This window comes from Sminthopsis crassicaudata, chromosome 2, assembly GCF_048593235.1.
Source record: "Sminthopsis crassicaudata isolate SCR6 chromosome 2, ASM4859323v1, whole genome shotgun sequence".
In the NCBI taxonomy this organism is placed as follows: domain Eukaryota; kingdom Metazoa; phylum Chordata; class Mammalia; order Dasyuromorphia; family Dasyuridae; genus Sminthopsis; species Sminthopsis crassicaudata.
The window spans coordinates 37,122,651-37,149,519 of NC_133618.1; the positions used below are offsets into that span (position 1 = coordinate 37,122,651).

General features: G+C 37.5%; 1 protein-coding gene across 7 annotated transcripts; it reads left to right on the forward strand.

Moving 5' to 3' along the window:
* On the forward strand, positions 1-11,582 carry LOC141554171 (zinc finger protein 527-like). 7 transcript variants are annotated; one of them, XM_074285790.1, is made up of 5 exons: positions 1-448; positions 5,989-6,115; positions 6,988-7,083; positions 8,923-10,680; positions 10,770-11,582. In XM_074285790.1, exons 1-4 carry the CDS (start codon positions 344-346, stop codon positions 10,644-10,646), a joined length of 2,052 nt encoding a protein of 683 aa, XP_074141891.1. In that variant the 5' UTR covers positions 1-343; the 3' UTR covers positions 10,647-10,680; positions 10,770-11,582. The 7 variants fall into 7 exon arrangements, with proteins under 7 accessions (XP_074141891.1, XP_074141894.1, XP_074141895.1 ...); XM_074285793.1 differs by having other exon boundaries at positions 8,923-9,690; positions 10,709-11,582; XM_074285794.1 differs by having other exon boundaries at positions 8,923-9,690; positions 10,716-11,582.
* Positions 11,583-26,869: the final 15,287 nt, after the last annotated feature.

Below are 26,869 nucleotides of genomic sequence, written 5' to 3' on the forward strand. Positions count from 1 at the left end.
CTAGGAGTGGAGCATCCTATGACGTCATTTTTTGCCCGACAGAGCGCTTAGAGCGTGCACACGGAGTTTCTAGCAATTGTTGCGGATGAATTGGGTATTTATTTAGCAGATATCTTACAGTCACTTCTCCGTCCGGCTTTTCCTCTCCCATCCAGCTCCCCACAGAAGAAATGCCTTGAGGGCAGAGAGCGCCTCGGTTAGCGCCCCTCACCCCGCCGCCTAATCCCAGCAGTAGGGACTTTAACCAAAGTCCCTTTTAGGCCTGGTGACTTGAAATAGCTAGTGCGCTTGCGCGCCAGCCGCAGGACTACATTTCCCGAAGCGAGGAGACGCATTTCGGATTATGATGCTAGGCCATGCTGTCTCTGAGCAGGCGCAGTTGAGATGTCTATTTTCAGCTCTTTCTGCTGCCTTAAGAGAATGTTGGGGAGACATGTTCGCCACGTGGGTGAGTGACAGTGGGCGGGAGCGTTCTAGAGTGGGACAGCCCAACTGGAGAGACGGGGCGGAGCTGGGGGAGCGAGAAAGGCACCCCCAGGACTCCGGCTTCTTATTCTGCTCCCTTAATGTGCTTTGAGGACCAAAATATTTTGATGGAAGGCCCCAAAAGTTGGGGTTGGGTCATGTGAAGAATGCATAATGACCATTCAAATGTAGATTTAATGAGGACAAGTCTGTATATTTATACACAAAATAAAGGTATTCCATAGACGCCGGGAATGGTAAATGTGAATGGAGTGGGGGAGGGGAAGACAAGTTCCTCATAGTTACCCACTAGAAAGGGAGCACCCCATAAAGGGGCGTGGCCTGGGCTGGGAGCCTAAATCCTGAAAGGGACTTAGTCCCTCAACTGTAGGGGGGATGGGAAACATAGTGGAGTTAGGGTAGAAACCACTTGATGTAGGGGGAGGGGAAGGGAGTGGCCTGGAGGTCTGACAGCCAAGGAAGGCCGCAGCCTTGGGAGGGCCCGGAAGTAGATTTTATAGGGAAAATAAAGTCAGGACCAGGACTGGGATTTCTGTTGGGGCATGGCCTGAGGCCTCTACACAGGATGGGTGTGAGCAGCGCCTCCCAGCGGTTGGGGCCGTGGAGCTGCGCTGATCTCCATCAGTGCTCTCTCCCTGCTTGCTGCAGAGACCAGTTCTTTACTTTCTCTTGGTACAAGACACCATCAGAACTCATCATTCCCTATTATTTTAATTCTATTAATTTTAATTTAATTTCTTAAATCTTTTGAAAAGATGGTTGGAGGTCCCTAAACAGAAGGGGGTCTATGGGACAAAAGCTGAAATTTGGGGGGCCGTCTCCCCAGACTTGTTAAGTGGAAGTGAAATGCAGTGGTGCAGGGGCTTGGAGTGTTAAGTGAAGCCAAATTTGGTGATATTACAGGACACAGAGGAGCACAATCAGTCTGTGACTTACTGCATGCTTCCTCTCCTATCATTATGAAATCTTTTTTTTAAATTTATTTTTTAATAGCTCTTTATTTTGTTTGTTTTTCCAAATACATGCAGAGATAATTTTCAGCATTTACCTTTGCAAAACCTTGTGCTCAGATTTCTCTCCCTCCCCCTTACCTTCCCCCTCCTACAAACAGCAAGCAATCTGATGTAGGTTAAAAAGTTAGAAGAATCATGTGCAGTTCTTCTAAATATTTTCCCATATTCATCAGCCGATATTTATTAAACCTTCTGTGCGTAGGCCTTGTACAAGAGCTAAACATGCTGAGGAAGACTCAAAAAATATAATCATAATGAAAATGCATTAAATGAAACCACATGGCATGAGACAGTTGCTTCCATACAATGTTATAAAAGTAACAATGTTACATTTTACATTTCACAACTCATACCCCCAACACTGTATATTCTGGGCTACTCTTTATTATCATGTATTAATTAATTATGTTTTTGGAAACTTGCTAGACAGAGAAGGGTTATAAGTAGAAGGGTGCTGCTGTCAACCCAAAGTGGGTCATGAGAACTGATTGTCCAATTTTCACTGTGAACATTTGGAGCTGAGAAACTGACAACTAATAGGTATCACAGTTAGAATTTGAACCCAGATATCCTGGTTCTTTCTGAGATCAAGTGGATACTCTTTACATTTCATCACAGGACAATTATGTATATATGTGTGTGGTATGCATTTATATATGTATAGATATACATATATATATAACTATACATATACACACACATATATATACATATTTCTATGTGTGTATGTGTGTATAGGTATGTATGTGTGTGTGCCTTTTTTTTTAACAGCTTCCACCAACAGTGACTTTGTTAGTATTGCTAGCCTCTCCAATATTTGCCATTTCTTTTTTAATTTTTTTTAAATGTATTAAAACTTTTTATTTACAAAGCATATGCATGGGTAATTTTTCAACCCTTGTAAAACCTTGTGTTCCAAATTTTTCCCTCCTTCCCTCCATCCTCTCCCCTAGATGGTAGATAGTCCAATACATGTTAATATGTTAAAATAGTTGTTAAATCCAAATACATATACATATTTATACAGTTATCTTGTTGCACACACAAAAAAACTGAATCAAGAGGGGAAAAAAATCTGAAAAAGAAAACAAAATACAAGCAAACATCAATAGAAAAAGTGAAAATGCTATGTTGTGGTCCACCCTCAGTTTCCACAGGCCTCTTTCTGGGTGTAAATGGCTTCCTTCATCACTGAACAATTGGAACGGGTTTGAATCATCTCATTGTTGAAGAGAGCCACATCCATCAGAATTAATCATTGTATAATCTTGTTGCTGTGTACAATGATCTCCTGGTTCTGCTCATTTCACTCAGCATCAGTTGATGTAAGTCTCTCCAAGCCTCTCTGTATTCCTCCTGCTGGTCATTTCTTACAGAGCAATAATATTCCATAACCTTCATATACCATAATTTACCCAATCATTCTCCAATTGATGGACATCTATTCATTTTCCAGTTTCTAGCCACTACACAAACGGCTGCCACAAACTGTTTTGCATATGTGGGTCCCTTTCCTTCCTTTAAGTTCTCTTTGGGATATAAGCCCAGTAGAAACACTGCTGAGTCAAAGAGTATGCACACTTTGATAACTTTTTGAGTATAGATCCAAACTGCTCTCCAGAATGGTTGGATAGGTTCACAACTTCACCAACAATGCATCACTGTCCCAGTTTTCCCACATCCCCTCCAATATTCATCATTATCTTTTCCTGTCATCTTAGCCAATCTGACAGGTGTATAATGGTTCCTCACAGTTATCTTAATTTGCATTTCTCTGATCAATAGTGATTTGGAGCACCTTTACATATAAGTAGAAATTGTTTCAACTTCTTCATCTGAAAATTGTCCGTTCATATCCTTTGACCATTTATGATTTAGAAAATGGCTTGAATTCTTATGAGGTAATTCCCTAGATATTTTAGAAATGAGGCCTTTATCAGAACCTTTGAATGTAAAAATGCCTTCCCAGTTTATTGATTCCCTTCTAATTCCATCTGCATTAGTTTTTTTTTTTTTTTGTTTTTTGTTTTTTTGAGGCTGGGGTTAAGTGACTTGCCCAGGGTCACACAGCTAGGAGTGTTAAGTGTCTCAGACCAGATTTGAACTCCGGTCCTCCTGAGTTCAAGGCTGGTGCTCTATCTACTGCACCACCTAGCTGTCCCATTGCATTAGTTTTGTTTGTACAAAATCTTTTTAAATTAATCAAAATAATCTATTTTGTGATCAATAATGATCTCTAGTTCTTCTTTGGTCACAAATTCCTTCCACCTCCACGGATCTGAGAGGTAAACGATCCTATATTCTTCTATTTTATTTACAATATCGCTCTTTATGTCTAAAACATGATTCCATTGTGACCTTATCTTGATATATGGTGTTGTGTTAGTTTCTGCCATACTATATGAAAGTCCTCTCTCTATAAATGAGTTTCTGTCCATCTTTATGAGAGTTGTCTCTTTATAATTGAAGAAGTCTTCAATCAGAGTATTTGTAAGAAACAAGTGGATTTTCACTGTCAGTATTTGACAAAAGGTCACACCTTTCCAGTTTCACAGGTAACTGAAAAGTACAGGAAACAAGATCCCACTGCACTTAGTGTTTGTTGATTAAAAGAACAGTTTTCATTCAGGAGAATGGTGACTTACTATCACTTGTACAAGGAGTATTTATATCAAAATAATTCAAGATTTCTTGATAGGTACAGCATTGCAAATAATCCTGTTCATTAATGTTCTGATCATAAATATGGATATTTGCCAGTGATCTTTGCTATGATGGAGGAAACCTAGCATATAGTCCAAGGGATTGACTGGTGAGGGTCTGGATGTGCTGCTTTTTGCATAAGAAATTGTGCTGCTTTCCTCCAACCCCAAAAATCTCTTGAGAGAAGTCTATAATTACCCAAAGGAGTTAGCAGTAAGTGGTGTCAGGAAGTACCACAAGAGTAGTATTTTTATCCTCTTGGGAAATATCAAGAACATGAAGAGTGTCTGTTGTCCAGATTTCTACCAGCATTGGAGAAGGAGCTTAGTTGGCCCATCAGGAGGTACCTGGAGGACACATAGATGGCTAAATTGAACAGGAGAAAGGGAGCAAACTGGATTATCTTCAGGAAATTATAGAGTTCCTTGGATGATCCCAAGGCTTCCTGGGGAAGCAGCATTCTGTGTTTTTAATACTAGGCATTCTGCCAGTGTTGTTATAGGTCAGAAAGATTGGGAGTGCAACAGTCTCCAAAGAATTACACATTAATTTCACACAGAGTACAATTTAGAGGCCTGGGGTAGATGTGAAAAGATTCCATGTCAAAAATTGCTGAACATAGAAGAACAGGATTTTAGGTGTCTTTGGTGATCATGTGTTATGGGAAGGGAAAACAGGCCAGCCGTGCAGCAATTGTCAGAGATAACTATGGCACAGCCAGAATGTTTTTCTAGCATCCTGGAGAGACCAGGGGAGAGAAGAAGAAAGCTGGGCATGATGGAGTGTCAGCAGGCCTTCCCGAGGACAATCTGACCCGCCACAAAATGGTTTTACAGAGCTAAAATAAATGACAAAATTCTTCTGGAAGAATTTTAGGGAATTAATGAAAAATAAAATGCAACGGAAACTGGCTGAGCTGTGCCAGGACTGATTCTAGTATAAAGCAGTGATTAGCAAAACCAGTTGTGACTGGCTCAGAAATAGAGTCTTCCATCAGTGGAGTAGATTAGGTTTTATAGATTTGGGAAATAATAGAATTGGGAAAAGAAATCACATGTGTAAAAATTTTTGTAATGGCAAGAGCTGGAAAATGACTTGCTGAATAAATTGTATATTAATGTAATGGAATATTATTCAGTACAATATATTGAACAGACTGAATTCAGAAAAGCCTAGAAAGACTTGTATGACATTATGTCAAGTGAGGTGAGTATTACCAAGAGAACATTGTACACAGCAACAAGACATGATCAATTGGGATGGACTTGGCTCTTTCATCAGGTAGGTGATTTAAGACAGTTCCAGTGGACATGTGATGGAGGGAGCCATCTGCATCTAGAGAAAGGACTATGGAAACTGGATGTGAATTAAAGCATAGTATTTTCACCTTTTTTTTGTTTATTTGCTTCTTTTTTTTTTCTCCCTCATTTTTCCCCCTGTTTCCTCTGGTTTTTCTTTCATAGCATGATAAAGGTAGAAATATGTTTAGAACAATTGTACATGTTTAACCTATATTGGATTATTTGCTGTCCGTGGAAGGAGGAAAGTGCATAGGGAGGGAAAAAATTTGGAACACAAGATTTGGCAGGGGTAAATGTTGAAATTACATACATTTTGAAAAACAAAAGTATTATATTAAAAACTTAAAAGGAAATAAAGTTTAAAAAAACAAACAATTTCATTTTTTGGTTACATTTTGGATTCCAAGTGTCTCCTTCCCTTCCTCCCCACCCTCCATTAGTAGAGTTTCCTTTATCTTTCAATATAAAGTATGCTGATGTTTCAGAAATTAGTGACATTCCAAGATGTTGCTGTGGAATTCACCCAGGAAGAATGGAGCTATTTGGATCCTGGCCAGAAGGATATGTACAGGGATGTGATGCTGGAGAACTATGAGAACTTTGTCTCCCTTGGTAAGCTAACTTCTTTTCAGTTATCCAATTATCATTCATTCAACTATGACTGAGTACTAGGAACTATGATAGTCACTAAGTGACTCATGGAGCCCTCATGGAGCTTCTGTACTATTCAGAGAGACACCCAGAATCTAGATTTCAGTACAGAAGAAGTCATCTCTAAGAAGATGGCAATAGCATGTAGGGGGATAAGGAAAAGCCTCATTCCAGAGGTGGCTGTCCCTTGGCTAAGTTGTGAAAGAAACTAGGGTTTCAAATGTTGAAGAGCAAAGTGCAAGACATACCAGATTTGGAGGAGCATCTCATCGTGACCTGCAGAGATGGCAGGGAGAGCATCATGTGTGAGCCACTGCAAGGTCAGAGGATTCCATCTGTCCATGACTGTAGGTGGCTGAGGAGCTTCGCTGAATTTTAGTTTGCTGGACAGGGATGGAGAGTCACACAAATACCTTTACATAGAGATGCCCTCAGACCTTTGAGCAGTTTTTGAGCAGTTGTTGCTCTTCCCAGACAAAAACTCTTTCTTTGTCCAGCTGGAAATCCACAGCTTCATTCTGCAGCCTTGCAGGCTCTCCTTCCACACTCTCTGCTCAGCCAGGCTTCAGGTTCTCCATAGAGCCTCAGGGCAGAAAAAGAAAGACTTCTCCCTGTATACTAGGAGTGGGTGAATGTGACCTGATCTGTTCTGTGTCTGCACCAAAGATTCTGTCCCTTTCCTCACATTTGCTGAGGGAAATTTCCTTGAGGGGTCATTGATGCTTCTCCACTGGCATTTTCAGACCTGCCCCTTTTCTTTAGAGAGAGACCAGGACTAAGGTCTGAGGTGTCTCTGTGTTCTCAGCACTTCCCACTTATTTCTCCTTGAGCAGGTTTTTCAGTAACTAAACCAGCTGTGATTTCTCGGCTGGAGAGACATGAAGACTCCTGGCTATTAAGGGAAGAAGACTCCAGATGCATTTCTGAGGGTGAGTAATAACTAGGCGGGCAGGGGGTGCAGTCCTCCAAGAACCAACCCTGGACTGAAAGAGCCTCAGGGTTCTGAGTTCCAGTCTGATCTCAGACACTTCCCAGCAGTGAGACCCTGGACAGGTTCCTTAACCCTGTGGGTCTCATCTGTGACATGATGTGGAGAAGGAAATGGCAAACTCCTCTGAGATATGAATCTGCCCAGAAATGCCTCAGAGGGGCTTAAAAAGGGTAAGATGCAGCTGAAAACCCCTGACCCAGAAATCTAGGCAGAGACCAGACTCACTGCCAGCAGGAGCTTGACTGGATCATTAGAGTGAGTTGCCTTGGTAATGTTGGGCCTGGAGCTCTCTTTCAAGGTACACAGGCCTGAGGAGAGGAGCTGTGGTTGTCCTTCCTGCACTCCTCCTGTAACCTCACCTTTTCTCTCAAGAAATGTTGTTCTAGCAAATCTGCCCTTGTATTTCTCTCTATTCTCAGAAAAAGCTGTAATTTTCTTGATCATGCTTAGCCTTCTATCTGTATGTTAGGTTCTATACTTTATTTCTTTTGACTGTTTTCTTTTCTTAAATCATTAGATCATTTTTTTTTCTTTGAAGAGTCTTTTCTGAGAAATAAAGGGAAAAGAATTTTCAAGTATAATTAAGCCTGACTTTATTTTTAAAAATCAAACCACGGCTGTATCTTGTTGCTGATTTTATCTTTCTTTCAATTTGTCTCATTCTTTTCTATAGTGACAGATTCTATAAAGATGCCATCTCTACCTTTATCCACTTCCTACTTTCCTTTCTCACCTTTAATTTGTACTGTTTCTTTCCACTGCTTCATGGAAAATTATCTTTAAGGTCATTTAATAATAATTATATATATTTATGTAATAAAAATAATGATTTTAATAATAATTATAACTATTAATCTACTAAGACGTTTACTATTGTTTAACCAGCATTTGGTATATATGATGTTTCTATTGTTCCCATTTTAGAATAAGGCCTGGGGATATGTATAACTTCCCCATGGTAAACGCACTATTTGGCCTTCTATGTAAAAAATTTAGGGATTTTCTTAATGTAGGGAAATATAAGATATGAAATCATGCTCCAAGGATTTGAAGTGTTATCAAATGTAAAGAGCACCAGCTTCCCAGTTAGCAGACCTGGATTCAGAGCCTGCCTCTAACACTTACTACATATGACATTGGACTATTCACTTCACCTCTCAATGCTCCTTTTCTATTGAGGTCTTGAGTTCTGTCCAACACTTTGTGATCTTGTTGAGTTTTTCTTGGTGGAGATCCTGAAATGGTCTACCATTTCTTTCTCCAGCTCATGTTACAGATGGGGAAACTGGGGCAGGGACCTAAGTTAGAATGTGTCTGAGACCCAATTGAACTCAGGAAGATGAGTCTATACACTATGGTAGTAACACATCGTTGCTCAAGGGTCTCAGCAGCTCTCAAACTATGACTTTGATAGAAGTTAGCAACTTTCTATAGGGAGTTTCTTCATCTAGGAATTGGGTTATATCTATAAAATCACCACTTCAGTCATTATCTCCTCAGTGTTATTAGAGATCAGCTTATAATGTAATATCTATGGTTTTCGAATTATTGTTTTTCCTCTCTGAAAATTTAAGCATTTTCGATGTCTTATGCAGTTCTGTTACTTTCCCGTCACCTGTTTTTGGGCTTCAGCTCCCTCTTGATCTTTCTACCTTGTCCAATTCAGTCGCCCTTCTTCCTAATGGAGGTAACTGAATCTAGAATTGAGCATCAAATAGTTTTCTTTTCCCCACAACATTGAGCAGTGGATGGTGACACTTCTTTGTGTTCCTTTCAGATTCTCCTGTTGCAAAAAGAGAATGTGAAAACAAGGAGTCAGCTCCAAAACAATATATTACTACCGATGAGACATCCATCGAGAGACTTGTAAAGGATGATTTCTACAAATCTAAATTGGGAGAAGCTTGGAATTATTACACTGAATTAGAAAGGCAGATAAACAACCTGGAAAGACAGTCCATGAAGCTAGTAATTAAGCATAACAAAACATCATGTAGCAGAATTTCCGTGGTAAAGAATTTTTGTAAATTTAATAAGTACAAGAAGCTTTTCCATTACTACTCAAAACTGAATCATTACCATAGAGTGTGTTCTCAAGGAGAACTTCATAGAATTAATGAACATGGCAAAACCTTCCACATCAATTCAGGCTTTAGTGTACAGGGAGGAATTCATGCTAGAGTGAAAGCTCATAAATTTGGTGAATATGGTAGTGTTCGGCAGAAAAGTCTTCAAAAAGAAAAGCCTATTAAACAGTATAATAATGGTAGCAAAACTTTTAGGCAGAGGGGGTATCTTTCTCAACATAATAGACTTCCTTCTAAAGAGAAACCCTATAAATGTAATGAATGTGGGAAAACTTTCATCCTTAAGGAAACCTTTAATAAACACAAGAAAATTCATACTGGAATGAAACCCTATAAATGTAATGAATGTGGAAAAGCTTATAAGGACAAAGCATCCTTTAATAGACATGAGCGAATTCATACTGGAGAGAAACCTTATAAATGTAATGAATGTGGAGAAACCTTCAGGTTGAAAAGAAGCCTTGTTGTACATGGAACAACTCATAGTGGAGAGAATCCCTATAAATGTAATGAATGTGGAAAAGCCTTCACTCGGATGGATCACCTTAAGAGGCATGAGAAAATTCATACTGGAGAGAAACCATTTATATGTAAAGAATGTGGAAAAGCCTTCATGTTTAAGGGAATCCTTGATATACATGAGGTAACTCATTCTGAACAAATGCCTTATAAATGTAATGAATGTGGGAGAGCCTTCAAACTCAAAGGACCCCTGATTATACACAAGAGAATTCATACTGGAGAGAAACCCTATATATGTGATGAATGCGGAAAAGCCTTCACTCAAAAGTATCACCTTAATATGCATAAAAATATTCATACTGGAGAGAAACCCTATAAATGTAATGAATGTGGAAAAGCCTTTACTCAGAAGTATTACCTGAATATGCATAAGAAAATTCATACTGGAGAGAAACCATATATATGTAAAGAATGTGGGAAAGCCTTTATGTTTAAGGGAAGGCTTGATATACATGAGGTAATTCATACTGGACAGAAGCCCTTTAAATGTAATGAATGTGGGAAAGCCTTCCGCCAGAAGGGAAGCCTTAATTCACATAAGAGAATTCATACTGGAGAGAAACCCTTTAAATGTAATGAATGTGGAAAAGCTTACCGCCAGAAGGCAGGCCTTAATTCACATAAGAGTGTTCATACTGGAGAGAAACCCTTTAAATGTAATGAATGTGGAAAAGCCTACCAGCAAAAGGGAGGCCTTAATTCACATAAGAGAATTCATACTGGAGAGAAACCCTTTAAATGTAATGAATGTGGAAAAGCCTTCAGGGACAAGGCAGGCCTTAATTCACATATGAGAATTCATACTGGAGAGAAACCATTTAAATGTAATGAATGTGGAAAAGCCTTCAGGGAGAAAGGAAGTCTTAATTCACATAGGAAAAGTCATAATTGATATGAAACTATCTATGTAATGAATGTGGAAAAGCCTTCAAAGTAAAAGGAACATTTTTATAGACATAAGGAAACTCATACTGATATGAAACTTGATATATATATGTAATGAATGTGGAAAAGCCTTCAAATGTAAGGAACACCTTAATTTACATAAAAGATTTCATGTTGGAGAGAAACCTTAAAAATTCAAGGAATATGGAAAACTGTTTAAGTGTATAGAAACAAACAAATTCCTTGAGGGAAATCCTTTGAATGTACTGATGTTGAAGCAGATTATGGCTGAAATCCAAACTTTGCAAAATAAAAAATGAGAAATTGAGAAAACTTTCTTGTATAGTTCAAACCATAACGGATATCAAATAATGCATTCTAGGGTCAGCTAGGTGGCATAGTGGATAGAGCACCAGCCCTGAATTCAGGAGGACCCGAGTTCAAATGTGGTCTCAGACACTTAACACTTCCTAGCTGGGACCCTGGGCAAGTCACAACCCCAGCCTCCAAAAAAAAAAATGCTTAAAAAATAATAATAATGCATTCTGGTGAGAAATATAAGGGTAAAGAATTCGAGAAAGCTTTCAAATAGCAAGCACATTTTATTTTACATGAAAATATCTTCACTGGCTCAAGTTGATATAATACCTTAGGGCAGTCATACTGATTGAGCAATTAGATTTGGGAGAACAATCTTATATAACCAGTGGACATGGAGGAGTTAGGAAACAAGATTGAAAGGGGAGTAGTTTGAGATATTGACACTTCTGGGCAAAAGTTGTTTCAAGATATCTAGATAATCTCAGAGGTTAAACACAGTATAGATTAGAAAGCCAAGTAAACTCCAGTTTCACATTATTCTATGCAAATCAGACAAGTTCTCCTTGTTTTATTATCTTTGTAATTGGGGCCAAATAAACTCATTTAAAGTCCAGATCATAAATACTAGCTCTTATCATTATCTCAGTTTTCTAATTAAAGATAATTTTTAATCTTCTCTTCCCCCCCACTTAGTTATATTTTATTTTTTTCCAATTATATATGAGGATAATTTTCAACCTTCCTATTACACATCTCAGCTGGTACTCTAACCTTGGCTTTGTCTGGGGAAGGATAAGGAGGAAGGGAAGAAGAGAGAGTTTCAAGTCTTGGCTGCCTTGTCCTCTGGGTGTCACTATCCCTGTTATGGGGAAAGAAAGTAAAATTTTCCACATCCTAGGGAGAATCGTCCTCATAACAAGATTATTGCTTGTCCTTCATTCCTGAAGATGAATTACCTCAGGCAGGGGATTCCCTGACAGGAAAATCAATTAGACTTGAGTGAGGGAAGGCTGTGCAAGGTTAGCAGCCTTCCTTTGTTCTCCAGAACCATCTGGGTCCAATGGCCAGATTTAGATCAGGATGTCTGTAATTAGCCCTGGACACAGGAGGACATCTTAAGTTATCATCTTTAACAGGTCTCAGTTTGACTGAGGCAATGTCCATTCAGTGATTAATGGTGGTAAGGCTGTGGTGATCAGAAGAAGTGGGGTGAATCCTGACTCTCTGACTTATTGTGTTCCTCACTTAGGGCAACTTATTCAACCTTTTCTGGGCCTCAGGTTCCTCATTTGTAAAGTTAGAGGCTTGAACTAGACAAGGGTATCTTAATATTTGCACCAGCCTGCCTCTGCCTGAGAGCTCATCAGCAGGGTCTCTTACCCTTTTAGGCCATGTATCATTGCTTTGCAAAAGTCCATGTATTTCCTAAACTTTAATAGAAATTTGGTTTCTAGTTTGTCTGGTTTTGATTGTTTTTCACATTTTATGTTTTATTTCACTAATTAGTATTATTTCAATAAGAGTATGGTTGGGAAAAGTCATGGTTTGAATTTTTTTCTTGTCTTTTCAAAAGAAGATTCATCCTCTTGTGCCTGTTTCCTTTTATGGTCCTGTCTGAATTTCCCTAATTGTCCTGCCTCAGTTTCCCTGAATTGTTCTGCTTCAGTTTCTCTAATTATTTTGCCTCAGTTCCTTGAATTGTTCTGCCTCAATCCCCCTAGTTCCAACACCACTCCTCCCTCCTAATCATCAGGATGTTTGATCCAGATAAGAAGAAAGGCCTATCTTTGATATCATGACTCCAAACCTTCTCAGTTTATCAGAATGTCCAGTGCCTCCCCCCATTCTGTCATTGTTCTTCTTAGTCATCAAAACCTTATAAAGAATCTCTGGAATCCCACATTCGAGGCTGGATTCTTGGAAACAAAAGTCTCATTCAGCTCTGAGATCAAAATAATGGATTCTTTTGGTCCCAGCACACTCTCTCCCTCTCAAATAAAATATGCTAAAAACTCTCTAATCTCTATTTTTCCTCAGTTTCTCCAGCCTTACAATCCAATCACATACTTTATATTCAAAATTTTGGGAAACATTGATTTGGTGGATCTAAAATGTTAATTGGGTGTAAATGGAATTTTAGGCTATAAATTGAATATGGTTCTAATCAGAACTATTCCATTAATTTGGAATTGAAATTTTAATCAATGCTATGATAATGAGATTAGTAGCAAAAAAAATCCAACCTATGCCAAGGTAGTACATGATTTGATATTTTCAGTGGTGGATTTTTGGATACATTCATCATAAACAATATTTTAGGTTTGGCTAAATCAAGGGAATAGGCGGAGAGATCCCCTCTGTTTGGAGACACAGGTCTAATGTGAAAGAATTGATGAGCCCCCAGATTTGTGACCAAAAAAGGATTTTTTATTGTTCACTAAGAAGGAGGCTTTTTTAGGGAGCAAATTACTAATGAGGAATTTGACAAAGTTGCATTTGACAGGTCCCTGTTTTATGAGCAAAATTTGGCCTGGGGCTGGGAGCTGTCTAGGCTAATCTATAAAGGACTATCAGACAGAGATCTCCAATTGAAGAAAAAATTGAAGAAAAAAATTCATTCCCAGAGTATGGAAACCCCATGAAGGGTTCGGGGCCACCCTCAAAAGATCAGTAGGGGGTGATTTGACCAAGATCTTTAATTGAATGAAGCCACATAACTTGTCTGGGAAAGTACGCTTCTCAAGGAGAACCTCATAGAATTAATGAATGTGACAAAACCTTCCACATCAATTTCTGTCTTAGCATTCTGTCATGCTGGTATGAAATCTAAATTTGGTGAATGTGATAAGCCTTCCAGCTACAATTCAGACTTAGCTGTTCATCAGAAAAATTTGGAGGAAAAACATATAAAGAGAAACTCTATAAACATAATGAATGTGGGAAAGCCTTCACCTTTAAAGGAGACACAAATTTAATGAGACACAAAAAAATCCATACTGCAGTGAACCCTATAAATGTTAAAAAAAAAAAAAAAAAAAAAAAAGAAAAAAAAAAGAAAAGCCTTCAAACACAAGGAATACCTTAATAGACATGAGAAAATTCATACTGGAGAAAAACCCCTATAAATGTAATGATTGTGGAAAAACCTTCAACTATAAAGCACATCTGAAAAGACATAAGAAAGCTTACACTGATGTGAAAATATAAATGTAATGAATATGGAAAAGCCTTCATATATATGGGAAACCTTCATTTACACAAGAAAATTCATTTTGAAGAGAGACCCTAAAAATGCAAGGAATGTGGAATAACTTTTATAACAGGTAGAGAAACTTTAAAAGACATCAATTCATATGAAGGAAATCCTTTGAATGGACTGTGATGTTGAAGCAGATTGTAATCAATATCCAAAGTTTGAATGTAATGAAAATGAGAAAACTTTCTTATACATTTCATTGAGGCCAGTTCCAATGACCTTGTTAGGAAGAGAGCCATCTACACCCAGAGAGAGGACTGGGGAAACTGAGTGTGGATCACAACTTAGCAATTTCATTCTTTGTTGTTTGCTTACATTTTTTTCTCATTTTTTTCCCTTTTTGGTCTGATTTTTTTTTGTGTATGCAGCAAAATTAGTATATATATGTACATATATTGAGTTTAACATATTTTAACATGTTTAACATATTTTGGATTACTTGCCATGTAAGGAAGGGATGTGGGGAAGGAGGGGAAAATATGGAATACAAGGTTTTGTAAGGTTTTGTTTTGACAAGAGTCAATGTTGAAAAGTTATCCATGTATATGTTTTGAAAATAAAAAAAAAACTTTAAAAAATACATCTCAAACTTTTAAGAAACATCAGATAGTTCATACTGGAGAGAAATCAAGTAAAGAAAGTGATAAAGCTTTCAATCAGCAGGAACCCTCAATTGATTCAATAGGACCCATATTAGATAGGAATTTTTTCAGTGCTATTTATTTTTATAATGAATTTTATTTTATAATATTTTATAATGAAATATAATAATGAAAATAACTTCATGGGTTCAAGCAGCTATAATAGATTAGGCAGCTTCTAGAATAAAGGATCAGAGGGCCTGGAATACCATATTCCAGAAGGTTGGACTTGGGGTTACAACCAAGAATTAACTACCCAGCTAGACTGAGCATCTTCTTTCAGGGGAGGTTTAATAAAGTAAGACTTTCAATCATTTCTATTAAAAATAACGGAATTAAACAGAAAATTTAATCTACGACCACAGCACACAAGAGAAGCATAGAAAGGTAAAGAAGGGGAAAATATATATTATGTAAAGTTTAAGCCATTCATAGCACTAGATGGAAAAACAATATCTGTAACTCTTGAGAACTGTTATCTGTCACAGGGGGGGAAGTACATGGTCCCAGGGTATGCTTATGAAAGAACTCTGATGTGATCAAGTCAAAGAAAAAGACATTAAATGGTGGGGAAAGGTCTGTACTGGAAAAAGAGGAAAAGTGTGGTATAATGGGACAACTAGATCACATGAAGAGGTGTAAAAGACCTATGACAATTGTGGAAAAGAAGAGAGGGGGATGAGCATTGTTTGAAGCTTGACCTCATTAGTTTTAGTTCTAAGAAGGAATCATTTAATCATTCAGTTAAGTATAGAAATTTATCTAACCCTATAAAGAAGTAGGAGGAGAAAGGGAAAGAAATGGGAGGGAGAGGCAGGCTAGAAGGGAGAGCAGAAATACTAGGGGAAAAAGTGAGAAAAAAGGAGGAAAAGTTGACAGAAGAAAAGGTAAGGGATGGAGTGGATTAAAAAAACTATCAAGCTAAGGGGGAAGGGTGATATCAGATAAATTAGTAGTTGGGAGAAAAAAATAAAAAACAAGATAAGATAGGTGGAACGGGAGAACCAAAGTATATACAAGAGACAAAATAGGATGGAGGGAAATAGAGAACTAGTAATCATAATTGTGAATGTGAATGGGATGAACTCTCCCAGTAAATAGAAGCAAATAGCAAGAGTGGATTAAAAAATAAAATCCTACAATATATTGTTTGTAAGAAACATATCTGACATAAAGATAAACATACAAATTAAAGGTAAAAGGTTTGAATAAAATTTATTATTGTCTAGCTGAAATTAAAAAAAAAAAAGCAGGGATAGCAATTCTGGTCTTAGATAAAGCAAAAATAAAAATAGATCTTATTAAAAGAGATAAAGAAGAAAAACAGATTTTGATAAAGGGTACCATAAACAATGAAGTAGTAAAAATGGTAAATATATCCTATTCCCTGATTTGTGCCTCTCTCCCTCAATCATTTCCTCATTTCTTTTGTACTTACTTCTCTTGAATGTTTCATATCTCTCCTAGTAGACTATGAACTCATTGAAGGCAGGACTTGTCTCACTTTCATATTTGTGTTGTCAGTACCAAGCATAGTTCCTGTGAAATAATATTTAATTTTGATTTTTTTTTACTTACTACAATATTTCCAGACCCATGATTGCTGCTTTTGAATGTTTCTATCTTTCTATTAGACTTGGCCATCCCAGTGACAATGATAATACAAAATCTGATTATTAGAAGGTTCTTCAGCATATATCCCATTTACAACATAACTTACAGGTGGTCTCCACTTGTATTTTTGTGTGTTCATTTCTGACTGTTTATGACATTGTTTGGAGTTTTCTTTGCAAAAAATATTAGCCACATCTTTCTCTACCTTATTTAAATATGAGAAAACTGAGGCAAGCTGGCTTGAGTTGCCTAAGTCCACAGCTACTTGGTAAGTGAGGCTAGATTTGAACTCATGAAGATGATTTCAAGGCCAGTGTTCTATTCATTGCAACACTTTGCTGCCCCAAAGATGTGTAGTGGGAAGAGCAATCTGAGTGACTTATATTTCTGGAGAGCTCAGATTTCACAAGATGTTATTCCTTGAACTCAAAGTCTTTCTTTTTATAATTTCTACCTCGTTCTTGGACTCCTTCTGGAAATGAGCAGAATAGTGGTGATTTCCTCCTTTAGATGATAGACCTTCAAGGACTATTCTAGTCTTTTCTGATCCAAGATGTTCTTTAAGTTAAACCCCTTAGATTCCTTCAACCAGTCCATATTGTTTGGGACAAGAAGACCTACCCAAATTGACTATTCAGAGATCACTCATAGAAAGCAGAATTATTTATTAGAATCTCAAGAGGCGGGCCCCATCCTGGTCTGTGAGCCAAAATTCTCAACAGGAAAGGGCCAGAACCTTGAAAATGCTTACAGCTTTTATACATTTCAGGCAAAGAACCTCCAAAATCCTGCCCTCTATATGTTGTGATTGGTCACATAAGTCTGCTGTTCCCCTAGTTGGTCAGTGGAATGTAGTAGACAAGGTGATATACAGCCTTTTCAGCCACATTGGACAATGGGATGTAGTACAGGTCTTATCTAAAATCTCATGACTCTGGAGAAGCTGAAACTGAGACCTAATGGGCTTGATCTACTTTAGTTAATAGTCTCTGATCAATATGTGCTGTAAGTTCTTCATCAAGTAAAAGTCACACTTACTCTTTCCCATCCATGGCCCTGAACCATTTGATTTAGGCAATGCCCCAACCAGGTACCCCAGATCAATACCACTATCAATATTTTACATACGCAGTTCATCAGTTCCTTTTCAATGTTTGTCTCAGCTTGTTCTCTGGATTCAGTTTGGAAGTCCACACCCTCAGAGTCTCCACTGGTCTTTTATTCTGGTATGCTGAGTCCACTCTCTTTCTTGTGTAGCATTGCTGTATCTGATGTCAGGAGGATCTGGAACAGTCCTTCCCAAGTAGACGTCAGCTTGTCCTCCTTCCATGTCTGAACCAGGACCCAGTCTCCAAGCTGGAACTTATGCACCGTGAATTCTAAGGGAGGAGTCTGAGCAATAAGCCCTTTTAGTTGTAAAGTTTTCAGATGTTACAGTAAAGACATAATGTATTTCCTTAAAAACAAATCCTTACTTTGACCCAGCAGTGTTACTACTGGGCTTATATCCCAAAGAGATCTTAAAGAAGGTAAAGGGACCTGTATGTACAAGAATGTTTGTGGCAGCCCTCTTTGTAGTGGCCAGAAACTGGAAACTGAGTGGGTGCCCATCAATTGGAGAATGGCTGAATAAATTGTGGTATATTAATATTATGGAATATTATTGTTCTGTAAAAAATGACCAGCAGGAGTGAAATGAATAGAACCAGAAGATCACTGTACACTTCAGTGCTGTATGAAGATGTATTCTGATGGAAGTGGATATCTTCAACATAAAGAAGATCCAACTCACTTCCAGTTGATCAATGATGGACAGAAATAACCTACACCCAGAGATGGAACACAGGGAAGTGAATGTAAACTGTTAGCACTACTGTCTATCTACCCAGGTTACTTATACCTTCGGAATCTAATACTTAATGTGCAACAAGAAAATGGTATTTACACACTTATATTGTATCTAGGTTATATTGTAACACATGTAAAATGTATGGGATTGCCTGTCATGGGGGGGAGGGAGTGGAAGGAGGGGGGGATAATTTGGAAAAATGAATACAAGGGATAATATTATAAAAAAAATTACTCATGCATATATACTGTGGGGAAAAAAATTCTAAATTAAAAAAAAATGACCAGCAGGATGATTTCAGAAAGGCCTGGAGAGACTTACATGAACTGATGCTGAGTGAAATGAGCAGAACCAGGAGATCATTATATACTTCAACAACAATACTGTATGAGGATGTATTCTGATGGATGTGGGCCCTCTCCAACAATGAGATGAGCCAAATCAGTTCCAATAGAGCAGTAATGAACTGAATCAGCTACACCTAGAGAAAGAACTCTGGGAGATGACTATGAACCACTACATAGAATTCCAATCCCTCTGTTTTTGTCCGCCTGCATTTTGGATTTCCTTCACAGGCTAATTGTACACTATTTCAAAGTCTGATTCTTTTTGTACAGCAAAACAACTGTTTGGACATGTATACATATGTTGTTATTTAATTTATACTTTAGCATATTTAACATGTATTGGTCAACCTGCCATCTGGGAGGGGGAGGGGAAAATTAGAACAAAAGTTTTGGCAATTGTCAATGTTGGAAAATTACCCATGGATATATCTGGTAAATAAAAACTATTAAATTTTTAAAAAGATATTATTTCCTATTATGTAGACAATGTATAATAAATACAATTTATGACCATTTAAAAAAAAACAACAACAACAAATCCTTGGCTTCAAATATTGGATTCAAGGAAGCATTCTGAATCCCTTTTGGATAAGGGTGACCATGCAATAATTCATAAAGTGATAATCCCACATCCCTTCAGGGTTTTGTTCTAATTCTTAATACGGCACTGTGTCTCAGCCAATTTAGTCAGTTGCTGTTTAATTTCCTTATTCATCCTTTCCACTTTACCTGATGAGGGCTGATGCCATGGGCTATGTAAGTCCCATGATATTTCTAGCACCTGGGCCACAGATAGGAGGATCTTAGTTGTGAAATGGGTGCCTTGGTCTGAATCTGCCTGCTCCACCAACCAATACCCTGGAATGATATGCTCCAGGAGTACTTTTACAACTGTTGAGGCCCAGGCAAGGGGAAAGGTCAGATGGTCCACTATGACCTACAGATATTTGAGACTCCCCACTGATGGCAGTTCTGTAAAGTTCTCCTGCATGCTTTGGAAAGGCCTGATACAAGAGGGCCTTGCTCCTTTTTGAACTTGTCATTGTGTCGCTCTATTCATCCTCTGACAAACAGAATACCCGCTGACCAGTTGCCTACTATTGTGTACAAGCTGGTGCCACAAACTTAGCACCACATCACACATGCCTTGGACACCCCAATGACTGCCCTGATGTAAATGTTGGAGTACATATCTCATACCTGTTGTGGTCAGTACCTCTCTGCCATCAGGGAGAGTGCCCCTCTTTATTCTTTTGAGTGCCAAGGCTTTGGATTTCCTGCTTCTCTTCTGGGGTAAGGGAAGGGGGAGGCACTGGAGGAGGAAATGCCAGAATTAGCTCCATAATTTCCTCTGTACTTACAGTTCCTCTTCTCTAGCCCGTTTCGGCTCCTCATTTGCAAAGCAGTTTCCCCTTGTCTCAAATGAATCTCCTCTTTGGTGCCCCTGCATATGAATCACTGCATCATTCTTAGGTAGCATACGATTAGTGAAAATTTCAGTGACCAATGCCCTGTGTGCCAATCCCTTACTTTTACCATTTCCATTCTTTCTCTCAAGTAATTTACAGGATCTAATTTCTTTTTCCCTTCACTTATACAATGACTTAAATATTTTATCTCACATTTCACAAATTGCAAGTTGTCTTAAGAAATTCTCAGTCCCTGTGCTCCTAAATAATTTAACAAACTGATAGTGACTTGGACAAGGCCACTCTTTTTCCTCCCTGCCATAAGAAAATCATCTACATAATGTAAGACTTTTAACAATAAGAAATTTATCCCAGAATGTTCACACAATTCTTACATACCCAAATAGATGTTCCATAAATTGAATATTATACCAGTCATTTTGCTTTTAAAATACCCACTACACAGAAAAATCTCAAACTCCATATTGTTCGCAATAAAAACATTTTCAAAAGGATGAAGGCAAAAACTATTATCCTTGGAGCCCCTCTAAATAATTGGCATCAATACAGTTAATTAAAACTTCCTATTTTCACATAAAAGAATCTGAAAAGTTCTTAAAAACATCAATTAAACTTGTTTTTTTAAATAACCCTTTCAAACTATATATCACATTTCTGATCAATCACATTTCTGATCATATTCTTTAAACACGAAAACCATTATGTATCTACAGAAACAAATGTTCAATCAATTAACATCATCTTGTAAGAGCAGCCTGTCCCTTTAAATCAGTTTGCTTTCTTCAGCCAAAAATGACTGCAGCTTTCCACTTCTGCTCTCCCCCTGCAAAAACACATCCGGTCTCACAGTGACTAACGGTCTCTCTGTGACTAACCTTTCCACCTAGTTCCTTCTTTCTCCCCTTGATTTCTTCTTGAAATCATTTGCTCCCACTAATCAATACTTCTTAAATCACCTTCATTCTCCTGTCCCATCTCTGTCTCTCTCTCCTCCCAGTGCTTACTTACTCAAACCTTTTCCGACATACTTTAAATACTCCCAAACCCAATAACTCTTCTGACTAGATGCTCCATTTAAACTATTAATTATTTTTGTAAATCAATCTCTCTTGTTAATCTCTTCTTTAAATCACATTTTTAACTGTAAACTTTAAGATTTGTAATACAGTTAATAGCTAATAACTCTATAAAACCCACATGTCCAGTAAACATAACCCATGTTAACAAATTACCCAATATTTCAGAAGCAAACCAAAGAGGATTTTTCTTCTTCCTTTTGCCTGAGCGTTTCAAGGCCATTAGCAAAAACTTCTTTTTCCAGGTGGCATTAAGCAGATAAGATTTTATTGCCATTACTCCTCTCTAGCAGACTTTGAAAACCTGCTTTTCAGGGAAAATTTCCCCACCAGTTTAAAATAGTAGGTTGTTTTTTTGTTTTGTTTTGTTTTGTTTTGTTTTTGTTTTTTTTTTTTTTTTTTTTTTTTTAGTTCTTTTACTTACAAATTAGTACAACAGGTTAAAAACTTTAAAATCACAAAAATTTTATACCAAGCATAGTTGCAAGATGAAAATAACCAGTTGCCAAATTTCTTAACCATTGTTCTTAAAACCCTTAATCAAATGTTGCAGACAATTACCCAGTTTAGCCTTCTTAAACTTTCTGTTCTCTACTTCCATGAAAGCAAACTTGCTATAATGATTTTTCTTTTGTTAGAAGTATGCCTAGTTTTCCCATAGTTCCAACAGGTCAGAGAGCCCCCCCCCCCCCCCATGTTCAGCTATTTACCTCTCTTACTCTATTTTTATTCCTCCCTTCCAATATTTGCAACTTCTTATGTCCAATCTTAAGTTTCCAATCTTAAAACACATGCCAATTTAAAGTTATTTTAAAATTAACCAGTGGAATTGTGAATACATCCAGCCATTCTGGAGAGCAGTTTGGGAACTGTGCTCAAAAAGTTGTCAAACTGTGCATACTTTTTGACCCAGCAGTGTTAAAGGAGGGAAAGGGATCTGTATGTGCCAAAATGTTTGTGGCAGCCCTCTTTGTAGTGCCCATCAATTGGAGAATAGCTAAATAAATTGTGGTATGTGAATATTATGGAATATTATTGTTCTGTAAGAAATGACCAACAAGATGATTTCAGAAAGGCCTAAACCAGAGACCTTAGAACACAATATGTCAAAAAGCAAAAGACCTGAGCCTTCAACCAATAATAGTTTGAAAAACTGGACATAATCCTATGGTGACAAAATTGACTCTAAAGGACTTTGAGCACTTTTGATGAAAAGACTAGAGATGAATAGGAAATTTGAAGTACGGAGCCAGGAATCCATAGGACTTTAGAAAGACCAATTTATTTGAGCAATGAAATAAGTAGTACTAATATTGTAATGGGGAGAGAAGAAACAAATGTCTCATCAGATCCTGCAAATTTTTAAAGAATAATGGAGTTAGAAATTTATGAGAATTCAAGCCATTCTCTAATTGATAAATGGCCAAAGGATATGAACAGGCAATTTTCAGATGAACAAATTTAAACCATTTCTATTCATGTGAAACGGTGCTCTAAATCATTGATCAGAAAAATACAAATTAACATAACTCTGAGATACCACTACATACCTCTCTGATTGACTAAAATGACAGGAAAACCTAATGATGGGGTTGGAGCGGAATGTTGGTGGGAAAAGTGGGACACTGATACATTGTTGGTGGAATTGGGAACTGATCCAACCATTCTGGAGAGCAATATGGAACTGTGCCCAAAGAGCCATCAAATTGTGCATACCCTTTTACCCATCAGTGTTTCTGCTGGACCTGTATCCCAAAGAAATCATAAAGGAGGAAAAGGGACCCACATGTGCAAAAAAATGTTTGTGGGAACCCTTTTTGTAGTGGCAAGAAACTGGAAACTGAGTGGATACTCATGAGTTGGAGAATGGCTGAACAAGTTATGGGATGTGAATGTTATGGAATATTATTGTTTTATAAGATATCATCATGGGCAATGGATAGAGTGCAGTGGATAGAGCACCAGCCCTGAAATCAGGACCTGAGTTCAAATTTAACCTCAGACACTTAATATGTCCTAGCTGTGTGACCCTGAGCAAGTCACTTAACCCCAATTACCTCAGCAAAGAGAAAGAAAGAAAGAAAGAAAGAAAGAAAGAAAGAAAGAAAGAAAGAAAGAAAGAAAGAAAGAAAGAAAGAAAGAAAGAAAGAAAGAAAGAAAGAAAGAAAGAAAGAAAGAAAGAAAGAAAGAAGGAAGGAAGGAAAGGAAGGAAGGAAGGAAGGAAGGAAGGAAGGAAGGAAGGAAGGAAGGAAGGAAGGAAGGAAGGAAGGAAGGAAGGAAGGAAGGAAGGAAGGAAGGAAGGAAGGAAGGAAGAAAGGAAGGAAGAAAGGAAGGAAGGAAGGAAGAGAAGGAAGAAAGAAAGAAAGAAAGAAAGAAAGAAAGAAAGAAAGAAAGAAAGAAAGAAAGAAAGAAAGAAAGAAAGAAAGAAAGAAAGAAAGAAAGAAAGAAAGAAAGAAAGAAAGAAAGAAAGAAAGAAAGAAAGAAAGAAAGGATCACCAGGATGATTTCAGAGAGGTCTGAAAAGACTTAGATGAACTGATGCTGAGTGAAATGAGCAGAACCAGAAGATCATCATACATGGCAACAACAAGATTATACTATGATCAATTCTGATGGATATGGCTCTCATCAACAATGATGTGATTCAGATCAGTTCCATTGCTTGTTTGATGAAGAAAGCCATCTGTACCTAGAGAGGGCACAGTGAGAACTGAATGTAGGCCACAACATAGTAGTTTCACTCATTTTGTTGTTGTTTGCTTGCATTTTGTTTTCTTCCCCATTTTTTTCCCTTTTTGATCTGATTTTTCTTTTACTCTATATTTGTGGAAATTTGTACAGGGGAATTGCACATTTAACATTTATTGGATCACTTGCTGACTGTAGGAGGGAAAAATATTAGAACACAGGATTTTGTAGGTGTGAATGTTGAAAAATTTCTGTCTATATATTTTGAAAATAAAAAGCTTTAATAATAAAACACAAATATTTAAAAAAAAAAGAATAGCCTAGTAAAATAAAGACAGAGTGTTTTTTGAAGATGGATAGATTTCCTTGGGTTTTTAAAGGAGAATGTAAGGTGAGGGAAAAGGAAATGTGCTAGTATAGAAAGAAGAAAAAAGGAAGCAAAACTTGATATAGCTCCTAATTGGAATATTTGAGAATATACAAAGAAGGAAGAAATAGGGAGGGAAAGAGAATCCAGTGAAGCACACACTTATCTGAAATGAAAAAGGAAAGTTGATCACACCTTTGCACTGAAAGGTTGTGTAGAAAAATATCAAACTCAATAGGAAAACCATGGTGGGAGGGTGGGTGAAGAGTGAAGATGATACCCTCCCCACCTTCTTTTCTGTTGTTTCCAACCCTTCATGACCCCATTTGAGATATTTCTGGCAAAAATACTGGAGTGGCTTGTCATTTTCTCCTCCAGCTCATTTGATAGATGAGAAAACTGAGACAAACAGGGTAAGTGACTTGTCCAGAGTCACACAGTCAATAAGTATGTGAGGCTGAGTGCTCTAGTACTGAAAAGCACATGCCCTCATCTTAGTTCTGTAGAGTCTAAGGAAATGCCTTGGATTTTTTCTTAAATAATTGGATAACAATTGAATAAGATGCATTACAAAAATGTTATTAATTTGTGAAAATTGATGAAAGTCTGTTTCATAAAATCCTGCATGGTATTACCTAATTTTCATGAGGACATGAGCATTATTAACACAAACATTAATTCTGAGTCATGTCTATAACAAAACTCTGAGAAGATTGTAAACTTTCTCTTGACAAAAAAAGATTGTGTACCCAGAAAGAATCTTTTATTTTTGGCTAATATTTAGATTTATTTTGTTTGATTATGTGTTATGAGAAAAAAAATTTAATTCAGGAATGAGGCAAAAGCAATCATAATTTTTATTAAAAGTAGAAAATCATTGAATTATTTTTAAATAAACACCCAAAGAAAGAACAGAAAGAATAGAATAATAGTGCAGTTGACAAAAAAAAAAAAAAACAAACAAACATGAAATTACTCATGCTTTTTTTTTTTTTTTTGCAAGCTGTGTGAAGATGGATAGTTCTGTAGAGAACTCACTTTTTGTATTCTGCCTCAGGGATGGAAATGCTCTTCTTTTATTATTTGAGTTCAACATTAAAAATTTTAAATGAAAAAATACACTGATAGCTCTCACAGACTACTGTCTCCAGTATTCAGCATGTGTACAATAGGAAAGACCACACTGGGAGATGATATAAGCAAGTAAAAAAAAAAAAAACCTGGAGTTTTTCCCTCATGTTTATTTCTGAGAAAATAGGAAGCAAGGGAAAGTGAGAAAGAAGGCCATTCTAGTCCCATAGGATAGTAAGAGAAAGGACACAGGATCATAAGTGTCATTTATAATGAGATACAGGTAGAGGGACATTGTCACAAAGTCAGAAGGTACCTAGAAAGAAGTAAAATTAAGGAAATTGGAAAGGAAGGACATGGTCTAATTATGAATGACTTTCAAAGCCAGTCAGATGATTTAATATATTAGTTTCTGGAGGTAATAGAGAGTGACCGACTTTCTTGAGCAGGGGGGTAATAGTTTATAACCCGCACTCTCCAACGATCCATTTAACAACTGAGTGCAGCATTGGCTGAAGTGGGAAGAGTGCTGGTGCATAGAAACCAAGCATGTAGCCATGGCAAGGTGAGAAGCACCTGACAGAAGGTGATAGCTTTCTGAGTGGAGAAAAGGAGATGATGGATTTCAATACAAAAAAGGCACCTGAATAGCCATTTTGCTCCCTGAGGCCTCAGTTTCCCCACGTACAAAATACAAGGTGGAGATCAATAATCTTTTTTTCCCTCCTTGTAGTTCTTCAGAAGATAAAACAATACAGAAGGGAAGAATAAACATCTCCCCTCCCAAGGGATGCATTTTCTTCACACCTTGTGGACCAAAAAAATTTCCAAATTCTCTCCTTATTCAGTTCATTTAACCTGGACCCTTATCTGTTTGTAAAATTTTGTTTCTAGCCTTAGCTGAGACTGTGTTTGGATAGAGTATAGATCTTGCCCATCTGTATGTACGTCTAGGACACACAGATGTTGAAAAGGAGAAAAAGAGAAAGCTGGATTACCTTCAGGAAATTACAGAGCTCCTTGCATGGGGTGGAGTCAAGCTGGTGGCAGCCATCCAGTGTATTTCTCTTTAAAACCATGTAGAATGTAGAAAGATGTAATTAGATGCATTAGCTCACATGCTGGGAGGCAAATTCAGAACTCAGACCTTTGTCCAGCCTAGTTTGGCAAAGGGGGACAGATTGAGAGGTGTGGGGACACTGGGAACAGGTTAGGCTAAGAGTATGCTGCATGTGAACATAATAGGACACAGGGAGAGGCTGTACATCAGGGCAAGAAATGGTCCCAGAGCCAGACCAGGTCACTGAGACAGGAACTGGGTCCCAGATCTAGGCAAAATATAGAAGGGAATCTGCTGAGATGAGTGGTACTTCATTATTTTTTTTAATATGAAGTTTTATTTTCAAAACACATGCATAATTTTCTACATTCACCCTTGCAAAATCTTGCATTTCGAATTTTTCTCTTCCTTTCTCCCACACCCTCCCTTTGATGGCAAGTAATCCAATTCTTCTATCTATATTTCCACAATATCATGCTGCATAAGAAAAATCAGATCAAAAAGGGAAAA

Bases quoted from the DNA above. Each gene is read 5' to 3' on its own strand.
- LOC141554171 (XM_074285789.1), top strand. From the start codon at position 344: ATGATGCTAGGCCATGCTGTCTCTGAGCAGGCGCAGTTGAGATGTCTA. The intron at 449-5,988 runs GTGAGTGACAGT...CTGATGTTTCAG, and splicing joins GAGACATGTTCGCCACGTGG to AAATTAGTGACATTCCAAGA. The intron at 6,116-6,987 runs GTAAGCTAACTT...CTCCTTGAGCAG, and splicing joins TGAGAACTTTGTCTCCCTTG to GTTTTTCAGTAACTAAACCA.